Genomic DNA, 12,203 nt, shown 5'->3' on the forward strand with positions numbered 1-12,203 from the left:
GATGTCTTTTGCCTTTCCCATAGCCCATTATCTAGCCTGGTCGAAAACTTCAGCGATAAGGGATGTTAGGTTTTACCATCATGCTTTACTTCTTAGCCATTTGCCATTTTATACAGGCTTTTTAGATTTTTACCATACAATTTCACCTATTATAGTTATTTAATAATGGTTCTAGAATATTAATGTTTACTAAATCCTACAGGTACACTCTATCCTACAGATCCCTACCTTCAGGGTAAGGCATTTTGCCGACCCCTCAAAACTAAAATCTTACATATGGGTTTGTTCTCCCACATTTATGTAACTCTTAAGATATTCTGGGCTGTGATCATATTTAAACGCGATCGGGTTTCGTACGTTGGGTATCTCAGGTAGCAGGTGTAAACTAGTAAGCATATCAGTACTACAAGTTGGGTGATGACCAGTACATGGGAAATTATCCTAATCCAAGGAGGAATTTCCATGTTTGTCCCTATATGGTATTATTAGTCCTAACAATTTTTGACTCCCTACCTTGTGGCATTTGTGTTTAACTGGGTAGATCTTAATCAAACTTCTGATCATACATAGTTCAAAGTCTTACTACATGGGTTACATATATCAAATACACTGTCATTACAAGTTGGAGAGCTACCAGAGCGTGTGAAATAATACGAACCTAAGGGCGTGCTGATGTATTAAGCCCAATATAGAATCTTAATGTTTACTAAACCCTACAGGTACACTCTATCCTACAAAGAAATGCACAGAATAAAATGAAAATCACAACAAACCTAGTTCAGTAGTGCAGCAAACTAGAGCTGCAATGAATTAGTGGTGGGATTTGGGTTCACACCCATTAGGGAAGATGCTGAGCAATTGTTCCCTGCAGAAAGGAAAAAAATCAGAGGGCGAGTACCTGTACCTCTTTTGTGCAGATCCTAGCATTTGGCTTGAGTGGAATGAAATTATTTGAGATTACTGTATTAAGCCTGGCATCTTTAAAATTGGAGCCAGTAACCCAAAGAAATAGACAGTGTCGTCACAGTCAACCAGCATAACATTTAGGAGACTGAATCTTCCGAATCACTGATGGGTTTTTTTTGTTGAAATGACCTTGCAGGCTATTCAGAAATGGAAAACAAAGAAGCAACATGAAAAAGTGAAGCTGCTGAGGATGCAAGCACAGGCAGAAGAGGAACAGGATGCAGAGCATTTAGCAAAAGAAGAGGCAAAACGGCTCAGGCTTGAGAAAGAGAGGAAAGAAAGAGAAGCCCAGCTGCAATCATGGAAGAAACAGAAGGAACTGGAGCTTGCTCATGAGAAAGAACAAATGATGAAGGAAGAAGTAGAGAAAATGAAAAGGCAAAGGAAGGAAAATCACAGACGGCTCGAAGTGAAGAGAATACTTGAAGATTGTGCTGAACAAAAGAAGGAGAAGGAGGAGTTTCTGCGACTGGAAGCCCAAATGAGAGAGGAAGCTGAAAGGGAAGAAAGACAATGGCTTGTGGCAAGAGAAATCTCCAGGTTTCAAGAGAGGGTGAGTCTTTTGGAAGGTAACTTGCTTATGAAGTCCCTAAATAAGATAATGTAACTTTTTTATTTAGTTCACTGTTTTATTGAATAGTCAAATGTGGGGACATGGTCCTTATACTTATTTTTTGTTTGTATTTAGTAAAACATTGTCTTGGTAAAATTTTGCATTTTAAAAATACAGTTTTGAGGTGTAATCCTAAAATATGTAGCCTCCTTACATTTTATAGAATAACCTTCAATTTGGGAGTACTTCCACTTACACTTTTTCACAAAAGATAGGGAAAAGGCAGTTAATTTGTGGCAATAAAGGTAATCACCGAGCAATTACAGGATGTATTTTTATACCACACAGGATTTTCAAAAGTTGGAGTGCAAATTAGCAGAGAAACGAACAAAGCAAGAGAAGGAGGATGAGCGAGAGAAGAGATTGGCCAAGCTTAAAGAGAAGGTTAAAAAAAAATACTGATTTTAATATGAGAAAAAGCAGCTGGCTCAATGGGATTCACTGTGATTAACCCCATATGTTAAATGCGAACTGTCTAAAGGGAAATAATGCTCTGACAGCTCAGATTTCTTCTCACCCAAAGGCTGAAAAATCAGCTAAAACTGTCTGCCCTCTGAGATATGTTTGTAGCTAATTGGTCAAAATGCAACCTCATGGACACATGCTATTTTGGTTCCCCCAGTCAAGAACCCACTCTGCTGACTCTTACAAGTCTGTTCTTGTCCTGAATGTTCAAATTCAACTCGGAACTTTGTTAATTTGAAGATATGAACTTTAGGACTGAGAGAGTAGCTGTGCTTATTAGTGATAACATAATGGCAGTAGAAAAAAGCAATGCAGCCATCAGTAAGACAGAAATAGAATCCATGTGGATAGATATAAAAAAAAATAAAGGATCAATCACACTAATAAGGGTAGTCTACAGACCACCTAATAGTGGAAGGGAGGTGGAGGAAGAAATATGCAAACAAATTAGGGAAATGAGAAACATAGAATAATTATCATGGGGGATTTCGACTACCCTGAAATTAATTGGCCAGAAGAGCTAGGTAAAGGGGATAAGGGAATAGAGTTCCTACAATGTGTACAGGACTCCTTTCCAACCAGGTATGTAAGAAGCCCAACAAGGGAGGGAGGCTTCGCGACTGGATCTGGTAATGGGGAATGAACCAGACCAGATAAGAAAAGTAAAAGTAGGTGAACATCTAGGCAATAATGACCATAATATAACACAGTTTAGGATAATAATTGAGAAGGACATAAACATGACAAAATCCAAGGTAATAGATTGGAAAACTGATTTTTATGGGGCTGAGAATAGAATTTGGGAAAATAAAATGGACAACAATATTATGAACATAAGAACTAGGAGCAGGAGTAGGCCATTCGGCCCTTCAAGCTTGTTCCGCCGCCATTCAATAAGATCATGGCTGATCTAACTCAACTCCACCTGCCCTATGCCCATGTTCCTTGATTCCCTTAAGTGTCCAAAAATCTATCGATCAACGGCTGAGTATCCATAGCCCTCTGGTGAAGAGAATTCCAAAGATTCACAACCTTTTGAGTGAAGAAATTTCTCCTCATCTCAGTCCTAAGTGGCTGACCCCTTATTCTGAGGCTGTGACCTAGTTCTAGACTCCCGAGCTAGGGGAAACATCCTCCCAGCATCCAACCTGTGAAGCCCCTTAAGAATTTAATATGTTTCAATGAGATCACCTCTCATTCTTCTAAACTCTAGGGAATATAGGCCTAGTCTACTCAATCTCTCCTCATAGACAATCCTCATCCCAGGAATCAGACTAGTGAATCCTTGTTGCACTCACTCTAAGGCAAGTATATTCTTCCTTGGGTAAGGAGACCAAAAGTGTACATAGTACTCTAGGTGTGATCTCACCAAGGCCCTATATAAGTGCAGTAAGACTTTTTCACTTTTATACTCCAATCCCTTTGTAATAAAAGCTAACATACTATTTACTTTCCTAATTGCTTGCTGCCCCTGCATGCAAACTTTCTGTGATTTGTGTACAAGGACACCCAGGTCCCACTGAATACCAAGATTTCCCAGTCTCTCCCCTTTTTAACAATATTCTGTGTTTCTACTTTTCCTACCAAAGTGGATAACTTCATATTTCTCCATATGATAGTCCATCTGCCACCTTCTTGACCACTCACTTAACCTGTCTATGTCCCGTTGCAGCCTCTATGCAGCTTCCTCACAGCTTACTTTCCCTAGCTTTGTAGCATCAGCAAACTTTGATGCATTACATGCGGTCCCCTCATTTAAGTCATTGATATAGATTGTAACTAGCTGAGGCCCAAGCACTGATCCTTGCTGCACTCCACTCGTTACAGCCTGCCAATTTGAAAATGACCCGTTTATTCCTACTCTCTGTTTTCTGTCAATTAACCAATCCTCAATCCATGCTAACATATTACCCCCAATCCCATGAGCCCTAATTTTGTGTAATAACCTCTTGTGTAGCACTTTTATCGAATGCTTTTTGAAAATCCAAATACATTACATCCACTGGTTCACCCTTATCTACCCTGCTAGTTACAACCTCAAAAATCTCTCGCTTTCATAAATCTGTGTTGACTCTGCTCAATCATATTGGCCCGGAATTTGCAGCCAGCAGCGAAGCGAAGGCGTTCGCTGCTGGCCCTGAAGTACGCTCCGAATAGGGATCTTGCAATTGCTGTGTCGAGAACTTTGGGTTTTCCGACCTTGAATTCAATTCAATGGAACTTAATAGGAATCCTCTTGTGTGAAGTGCTGTGATATCAACAGGCTGTCTAAACAGCCAATCAAAAGGCAGAATTCTCACAGACCGCGAACAAGGAAGTGGGTAAGCCCATAACATTCTAACTTTTTTTTTAAATAGTTAGAGAGCAAAAGAAAGATTAGGGTTCTCACATGGGGAAAAGGTAAACCTGAAATAAAGATGCACAAACTTAAAAAAAAATTTTTGGAAAAGTTTCTTAATTTTAGTTTTTATTAAAATGGACAAATTTCACACTGCACAAAATTAAAATTAGTTTTCCACACCCTTAACATCTGTTTAGCAGTCAATATGCTATTAAAACTCCACTTACACCTAATCCCTTTGGGTCTAACATTTCATGGGGAATTTAACAGAGTAATTACTGTGGAGAGCTGAAGTGTTTGTCAGCTTCAATGATTTATGAGATTTCACTGATTGCTGGCTCAGTTGGGGGGAGGAGGGGGCCACAGCGCAGCCAGTTTCAGAGCTGTCATTGACAGACCGCAACTGCCAAATCCCGAGGTTGCGGTCAGTTTCAAAGGTGGTATGAAGGCGTACTCTACGCTGTCATACTGACTGCAAATTCAGGGCCAACATGATTTTCTAAGTGCTCTGTTGCCACGTCCCTAATAACAGATTCTAGCATTTTTCCTACTAATATCAGGCTAACTGGCTTATAATTCCCTGTTTTCTCTCTCTCCTTTCTTGAAAAGCGGGGTTTGCTACCTTCCAATCCGTGGGGCCCATTCTAAAATCTAGGGAATTCTCAAAGATCAAAACCAATGCATCCACCATCTCTGTAGCCACCTCTTTTAAAACCCCAGGGTGTAGGCCATCAGGTCCAGGGGATTTGCCTGCTTTTAGTCCCATTAATTTCTCCAGTACTATTTCTTTACTAATACTACAGTAATTTCTTTACGTTCAGTAGACCCTTGGTTCCCCACTATTTCCAGAATGATTTTTGTGTCTTCTACCATGAAGACAGGTACAAAGTATTTGTTTAATGTGTCTGCTATGTCCGAGAGCGGGAGCAGTCAAACAATAACAACTGCGAAACCGCTAAAGTGACGTCACAACCAGGGAAGGAGCTGATTGGTAAGTAGAACCTGGTGAGTATTTCTTCAGTTCAGTCGTTAAAGTCAAAGTAAGGTCTCTAGTTTAGAGTAAGTAGTGTGTAAAGTGAAGCAAGGTCCCTAGTGTATTTAATATTCTTTAATTTAAAGGAAGTAAAGGGAGTAAATTAAGGGTAGGACATGGCAGGGCAGCTCTGCAGCGTGGAGTGCTCCTCCTGTGCTATGTGGGAAGTCAGGGACACTTTAGGTGTCCAGGGCGAACACGTGCAGGAAGTGTCTCCAGCTGCAGCTACTCGAAATCTGCGTTTCGGAGCTGGAGCTGCGGCTGGAGTCACTGTGGAGCATCCGTGAAGCTGAGATTTTATGGATAGCATGTTTAATGAGGTGGTCACAGCGCAGGTAAAGAGTGCACAGGTAGACAGGAAATGGGTGACCACCAGACAGAATAAAAGAACTAGGAAGGTAGTGCAGGAGTCCCCTGGGTCCATCTCCCTCTCCAACAGATTTTCCATTTTGGATACTGCTGGGGGAGATGGTTTCTCGGGGAATGCAGCAAGAGCCAAGTCCGTGGTACTACGAGTGGCTCAGCTGCACAGGAGGGGAGGAAAAAGAGTGGAAGAGCAATAGTGATAGGGGATTCTATCGTAAGGGGAACAGATAGACGTTTCTGTGGCTGCAGACGTGACTCCAGGATGGTATGTTGCCTCCCTGGTGCCAGGGTCAAGGATGTCACTGAACGGCTGCAAGGCATTCTGAAGGGGGAGGGCGAACAGTCAGAGGTCATGGTTCACATTGGTACCAATGACATGGGTAGAAAGAGGGATGAGGTCCTGCATCAAGAATTTAGGGAGCTAGGTAGCAGATTAAAAGCAGGACCTCAAAGTTTGTAATCTCTGGATTACTCCCGGTGCCACATGCTAGCGAGTATAGGAATAGGAGGATAGAGCAGATGAATGCGTGGCTAAAGAGTTGGTGCAGGAGGGAGGGCTTTAGTTTCCTGGATCACTGGGTCTGCTTCTGGGGAAGGTGGGACCTGTACAAGTCAGACGGGTTGCACCTGAACCGGAACGGGACCAACATCCTTGCGGGGAGGTTTGCTAGTACTGTTTTGGTGGGGGGGGGGGGGAGGGTGTAAGCTAACTTGGCAGGGGGATGGGATACGGAGTGGAGCTATAGTAGGGGGTGATGCACAGCCAAATATAGAGGAAAAAACAAGTCAGCCTGGAAGGCAGAGAAAATATGTAACGGCACAAGGGAGCATGGCAAGGCTGGATGGCATTTATTTTAATGCAAGGAGTCTTGCGAGTAAGGCAGATGAATTGAAGGTGTGGATGAACACATGGGAGTATGATATTGTTGCTATCACAGAGACATGGTTGAGGACTGGCAGCTCAATATTCTGGGGTATAGAATCTTCAGGCGAGACAGGGGGGTGTAAACGAGGAGGGGGTGTCGCAATATTAAACAAGGAGTCAATTACTGCTGTAAGGAGGGATGATATCTGAGCAGGTTCCTCTAATGAGGCCATATGGGTAAAACTTAAAAACAAAAAGGGGGCAAGCACTTTGCTGGGAGTGTACTATAGGCCCCCAAACAGTCAGGGAGAGAGAGAGGAACAGACATGTAGGCCAATCTCAGAAGTGTAGAAATAATAGGGTAATAATATTAGGGAATTTCAAGTTCCCCAATATTAACTGGGAAAGGCTTCGAGGGTGCGGAATTCTTAAAGTGCATCCAGGAGAGCTTTTTGAGCCAGCATGTAGAAAGTCCTACAAGAGAGGGGGTGGTACTGGACCTAATTCTAGGGAATGTAGCTGGGCAAGTGGTAGATGTGTCAGTAGAAGAGCATTTTAGTGACAGTGACCATAATTCGGTGAGATTTAAGATAGTCATGGAAAAGGACAAAGATGGACTGGAAATAAAGGTTCTAAATTGGGGGAAGGCCGATTTTAATATGATAAGGCAGGATCTGGCCAAAATGGACTGGGATCAGCTACTTGTAGGAAAATCCACATCCGAGCAATGGGAGTCTTTCAGAAAGGAAAGAGAGAGAGTACAATGCCAACATGTTCCTGTAAAGGTCAAGGGTGGGACCAACAAGCCCAGGGAACCCTGGATGTCAAGGGATATACAAGAATGGATTAGGGAAAAAAGAGAGGCATTTGGCAGATACAAAGGACTAAAAACAGTGGAAGCCCTAGAGGAGTATAGAAAGTGCAGGGGGGTACTTAAAAAGGAAATTAGGAGAGCGAAGAGGGGGCATGAAAAAACACTGGCGGGCAAAATAAAGGAAAATCCCAAGGTGTTTTATTATAAGTATATTAAGGGCAAGAGGATAACCAGGGAAAGAGTAGGGCCCATTAGGGACCAAAGTGGCAATCTGTGTAGAGCCAGAAGATGTAGGTGAGGTTTTAAATGAATATTTTGCATCTGTGTTCACTATGTAGAAGGGTGATGTAGGCATAGAAATCAGGCAGGGGGATTGTGATATACTTGAACAAATTAGTATGGAGAGGGAGGAGGTACCAGCGGTTTTAGCGGGCTTAAAAGTGGATAAATTCCCCAGGCCCTGACGGGACGTATCCCAGGCTGCTGTGTGAGGCAAGGGAGGAGATTGCAGGGGCTCTGACACAAATTTTCAGAACCTCTCTGGCCACAGGGGAGGTGCCAGAGGACTGGAGAACAGCTAACGTAGTACCATTATTCAAGAAGGGTAGTAGGGATAAACCAGGGAATTACAGGCCAGTGAGCCTAACATCAATAGTAGGGAAATTATTGGAAAAAATTCTGAGGGACAGAATTAGTCTCCACTTGGAAAGGCAGGGATTAATCCAGGATAGTCAGCATGGCTTTGTCAGGGGGAGATCATGTCTGACCAATTTGATTTAATTTTTCGAGGAGGCGACTAGGTGTGTGGATGAGGGTAGTGCAGTTGATGTAGTCTACATGGACTTCAGTAAGGCTTTTGACAAAGTCCTGCATGGGAGACTGGTCAAGAAGGTAAGAGCCCATGGGATCCAGGGCAATTTGGCACATTGGATCCAAAATTGGCTTAGTGGCAGGAGGCAGAGGGTGATGGTCGAAGGTTGTTTTTGTGACTGGAAGCCTGTGTCCAGTGGTGTACCACAGGGATCGGTGTTGGGTCCTTTGCTGTTTGTAGTGTACATTAATGATTTAGATATGAATGTAGGAAGTATGATCAGTAAGTTCGCAGATGACACGAAAATTGGTGGAGTGGTAAATAGCGAGGAGGGAAGCCTCAGGCTACAGGACGATATAGACGGGTTGGTCAGATGGGCAGAACAATGGCAAATGGAATTTAACCCTGAAAAGTGTGAGGTGTTGCATTTTGGGAGGAAAAACAAGGCAAGGGAATACACAATGAATGATAGGATCCTAGGAAGGACAGAGGATCAGAGGGATCTTGGTGTGCATGTACATAGATCCCTGAAGGCAGCAGGACAGGTAGATAAGGTGGTTAAAAAGGCATATGGGATACTTGCCTTCATTAGCAGAGGCATAGAATAATAAGAGCAGGGAGGTTATGATGGCGCTGTACAAAACGCTAGTTAGGCCACAGCTGGAATACTGTGTGCAGTTCTAGTCGCCACACTATAGGAAGGATGTGATTGCATTGGAGAGGGTGCAGAGGAGATTCACCAGGATATTACCTGGGCTGGAGTGCTTCAGCTATGAAGAGAGACTGGACAGGCTGGGGTTGTTTTCCTTAGAGCAGAGAAGGCTGAGGGGGGACCTGATTGAGGTGTACAAAATTATGAGGGGCATAGATAGGGTAGATAGAAAGGAACTTTTCCCCTTAGTAGAGGGGTCAATAACCAGGGGGCAAAGTTTCAAGGTAAGGGGCAGGAGGTTTAGAGGGGATTTGAGGAAAAACGTTTTCACCCAGAGGGTGGTTGGAATCTGGAACTCACTGCCTGAAAGGGTAGTAGAGGCAGGAACCCTCAACATTCAAGAAGCATTTAGATGAGCACTTGAAACGCCATAGCATACAAGGCTATGGACCAAGTGCTGGAAAATGGGATTAGAATAGACCGGGCTTGATGGCCGTTGCGAACACGATGGGCCGAAGGGCCTCTTTCTGTGCTGTATAACTCTATGACTATGACTAGTGTTGTCACCTGGTGTCTCACGTCTCGCAACTGACAAGTGAGCAAGAGCAGATGGTGGAGACGGGGATAGCAGTGGAGACTCCTCACTGGAGGATGCAGGACACTCCCAGCTCTGCTCAGCTGCATGTAGATGCTGAGTCTTGGGGGCCATCCAGAAAGAGGGCGTTCCTGGAGGTGCAGGAGGCTTTGACAGATTTTGCAAGCGCGATGTCTGCAAATGTGCAGAGAATGGAGGAGTCCATCTCCAACATGATGTTGACTGTAGGCTCTTCCATGGATAGGATGGCCACCTGCATGGAGCAGCTAATGTGTTACTCACATGAGCACATGGTCTCTATGGAGAATAGATGGCAGAGGCTCAGAGACCTCCTCTATAGGAGGGATGTCAACATAGAAGTGGGTCCTCATGGCCCCACTGCTGTGCAGCAAGGTGCTCTCCAGCTCCTTGCTAGCAGGAAAATGCGGGTTGCCCATGAGAGGGATGATGGTAAGAGGGGACATGGAAGTGGGGGCTCCTCTCAAAGCGCTCAAACTTCTCCTCTGTTGCCTATTGTCTGCTCTGACACATCTGCTGGAAATGTGGCTTTCATTATATCTCTCCTGGGCCTCCGTACTTGGCCTCCTCGAGCGTCGGCTGGAATCTCGAGCGGCAGAGCGGGGCTATAAAAGGCCCCAGAGACCAGGTAAGGCCTCACAGCGTCAGCGGGAATCTCGAGCGGCAGAGCAGGGCTATAAAAGGCCCCAGAGACCAGGTAAGGCCTCACAGCGTCGGCGGGAATCTCGAGCGGCAGAGTGGGGCGATAAAAGGCCCCAGAGACCAGGTAAGGCCTCACAGCGTCGGCGGGAATCTCGAGCGGCAGAGCAGGGCTATAAAAGGCCCCAGAGACCATGTAAGGCTTCATAGCGTCGGCGGGAATCTCGAGCGGCAGAGAGGGGCTATAAAAGGCTCCAGAGACCAGGAAGGTTTACCAGTCTCCGAACTCGGAACTCGGAGGGAAGGAGAGAGGTAAAAAGTAATCCAAGTGTGACGTCACCAGAAAGTGGGTAAGTGATTGGTTGGTAAGTATTTCTCTCTTTTTTAAGTTTCTAAGGTGCGATATTCATCATCAAGAATCGGGGCAGAGGGTATTTAAAAATAATAATAAATTTAATTAATTACATAGAATGGGAGATCAGGTGATGTGTTGCTGCTGCAATATGTGGGAGCTGGTGGACACCATTGATGCTCACGGTGATCACATTTGCAGTAAGTGTTGGCTGCTCGAGGAATTCCAGCTCCGTGTTGAAGAGCTGGAGTCCGAGCTTCAAACACTGAGACACATCAGGGAGGGGGAGAGTTACCTGGACTCTGTGTAGCAGGAGGTAGTCACACCAATTGGATTAATTAATTCAGATGTAGTCCGTGGCCAGGGTCAGGACGATGTGACTAGAAGTGAGGCAGGTACGGGGATCCAGGAGGTAGTGTTGGAGGAGCCGCAGCCCTTGCTCTTGTCCAACAGGTTTGAGGCTCTTACTCCCTGTGAGGATGGGAACAGGGACTGCGGGGAGGATGAGCAACCTGGCCACAGCACCGTGGAGCGGGGGGCCATTCAAGTGGGGGGAGTTAAAAGAAATGTTGTAGTGGTAGGGGATAGTATCGTTTGGGGGATAGATAGAGTTCTTTGCAGCCGAGAGCGAGACTCCCGAAGGCTGTGTTGCCTGCCCGGTGCCAGGGTTAAGGACATCTCCTCTGGGCTGGAGAGAAACTTGGAGTGGGAGGGGGAGGATCCAGTTGTCGTGGTCCATGTTGGTACCAACGACAGATAGGACAAGGAAAGAGGTTCTGCTGAGGGAGTTTGAGCAGCTAGGGGCCAAATTAAAAAGCAGAACCACAAGGGTAATAATCTCTGGATTACTACCTGAGCCACGTGCAAATTTGGCTAGGGTAAATAAAATTAGAGAGTTAAATGCGTGGCTCAAAGACTGGTGTGGGAGAAATGGGTTTTGCTTCCTGGGACACTGGCATCAGTACTGGGACAGGAGAGAGCTGTTCCGTTGGGATGGACTTCACTTAGCCAGTGCTGGGACTAGAATCCTGGCGAATCGAATAACTAGGGCTGTAGAGAGGGCTTTAAACTAATTAGTGGGGGGGAGGTTTTAAGAGAGCGAAAAATAAAAATGACAGCGGAGAAGACAATAGAGCAAGGTAGCAGTGGGGGAATTAAAAACCAGAGCGTGTCAGGAAGGGACAGAATGTATAATGATAAAGGTAAAGTAGTAAAAGAGGTAAAAGCAGGAATAAATTGTCAGAAAACATATTTGAAAGTTCTTTATCTGAATGCACGCAGCATTCGTAACAAAATTGACGAGTTGACGGTACAAATAACTACACATGGGTATGATCTGGTGGCCATTACGGAAACATGGCTGCAAGATAATCATGACTGGGAACTAAACATACAAGGGTATTTGACAATTAGGAAGGACAGACAGGAAGGAAAGGGAGGTGGGGTTGCTATGTTAATCAAGGATGGAATCACTGCAATAGTCAGAAATGATATTGGGTCAAAGGATCAGGATAGTGAAACAGTTTGGGTGGAGATAAGGAATAATAGGGGAAAAGGTCACTAGTGGGCGTAGTCTATAGGCCTCCTAACAGTTGCAACTCTGTTGGTCGGAGTATAAATCAGGAAATAGTTGGGGCTTGTAATAAGGGAACAGCTATAATCATGGGGGATTT

The 12,203-nt window shown here is 44.6% G+C and overlaps 1 protein-coding gene across 2 annotated transcripts in view; it reads left to right on the forward strand.

Annotated features, from left to right (window-relative positions):
* ccdc112 (coiled-coil domain containing 112) overlaps positions 1-12,203 on the forward strand; it is a 43,084-nt gene that overhangs the window by 25,381 nt on the left and 5,500 nt on the right. For both annotated transcript variants that reach the window (XM_085987081.1, XM_085987082.1), the window contains 2 exons: positions 1,103-1,519; positions 1,868-1,963. In XM_085987081.1, the coding sequence (XP_085843207.1) occupies positions 1,103-1,519; positions 1,868-1,963 (513 nt within the window). The remainder of the gene's footprint in view (positions 1-1,102; positions 1,520-1,867; positions 1,964-12,203) is intronic.

Source organism: Somniosus microcephalus, chromosome 1 (genome assembly GCF_052327205.1).
Source record: "Somniosus microcephalus isolate GS21.2 chromosome 1, FLI_Smic_1.0, whole genome shotgun sequence".
Classification (NCBI taxonomy): Eukaryota; Metazoa; Chordata; class Chondrichthyes; order Squaliformes; family Somniosidae; genus Somniosus; species Somniosus microcephalus.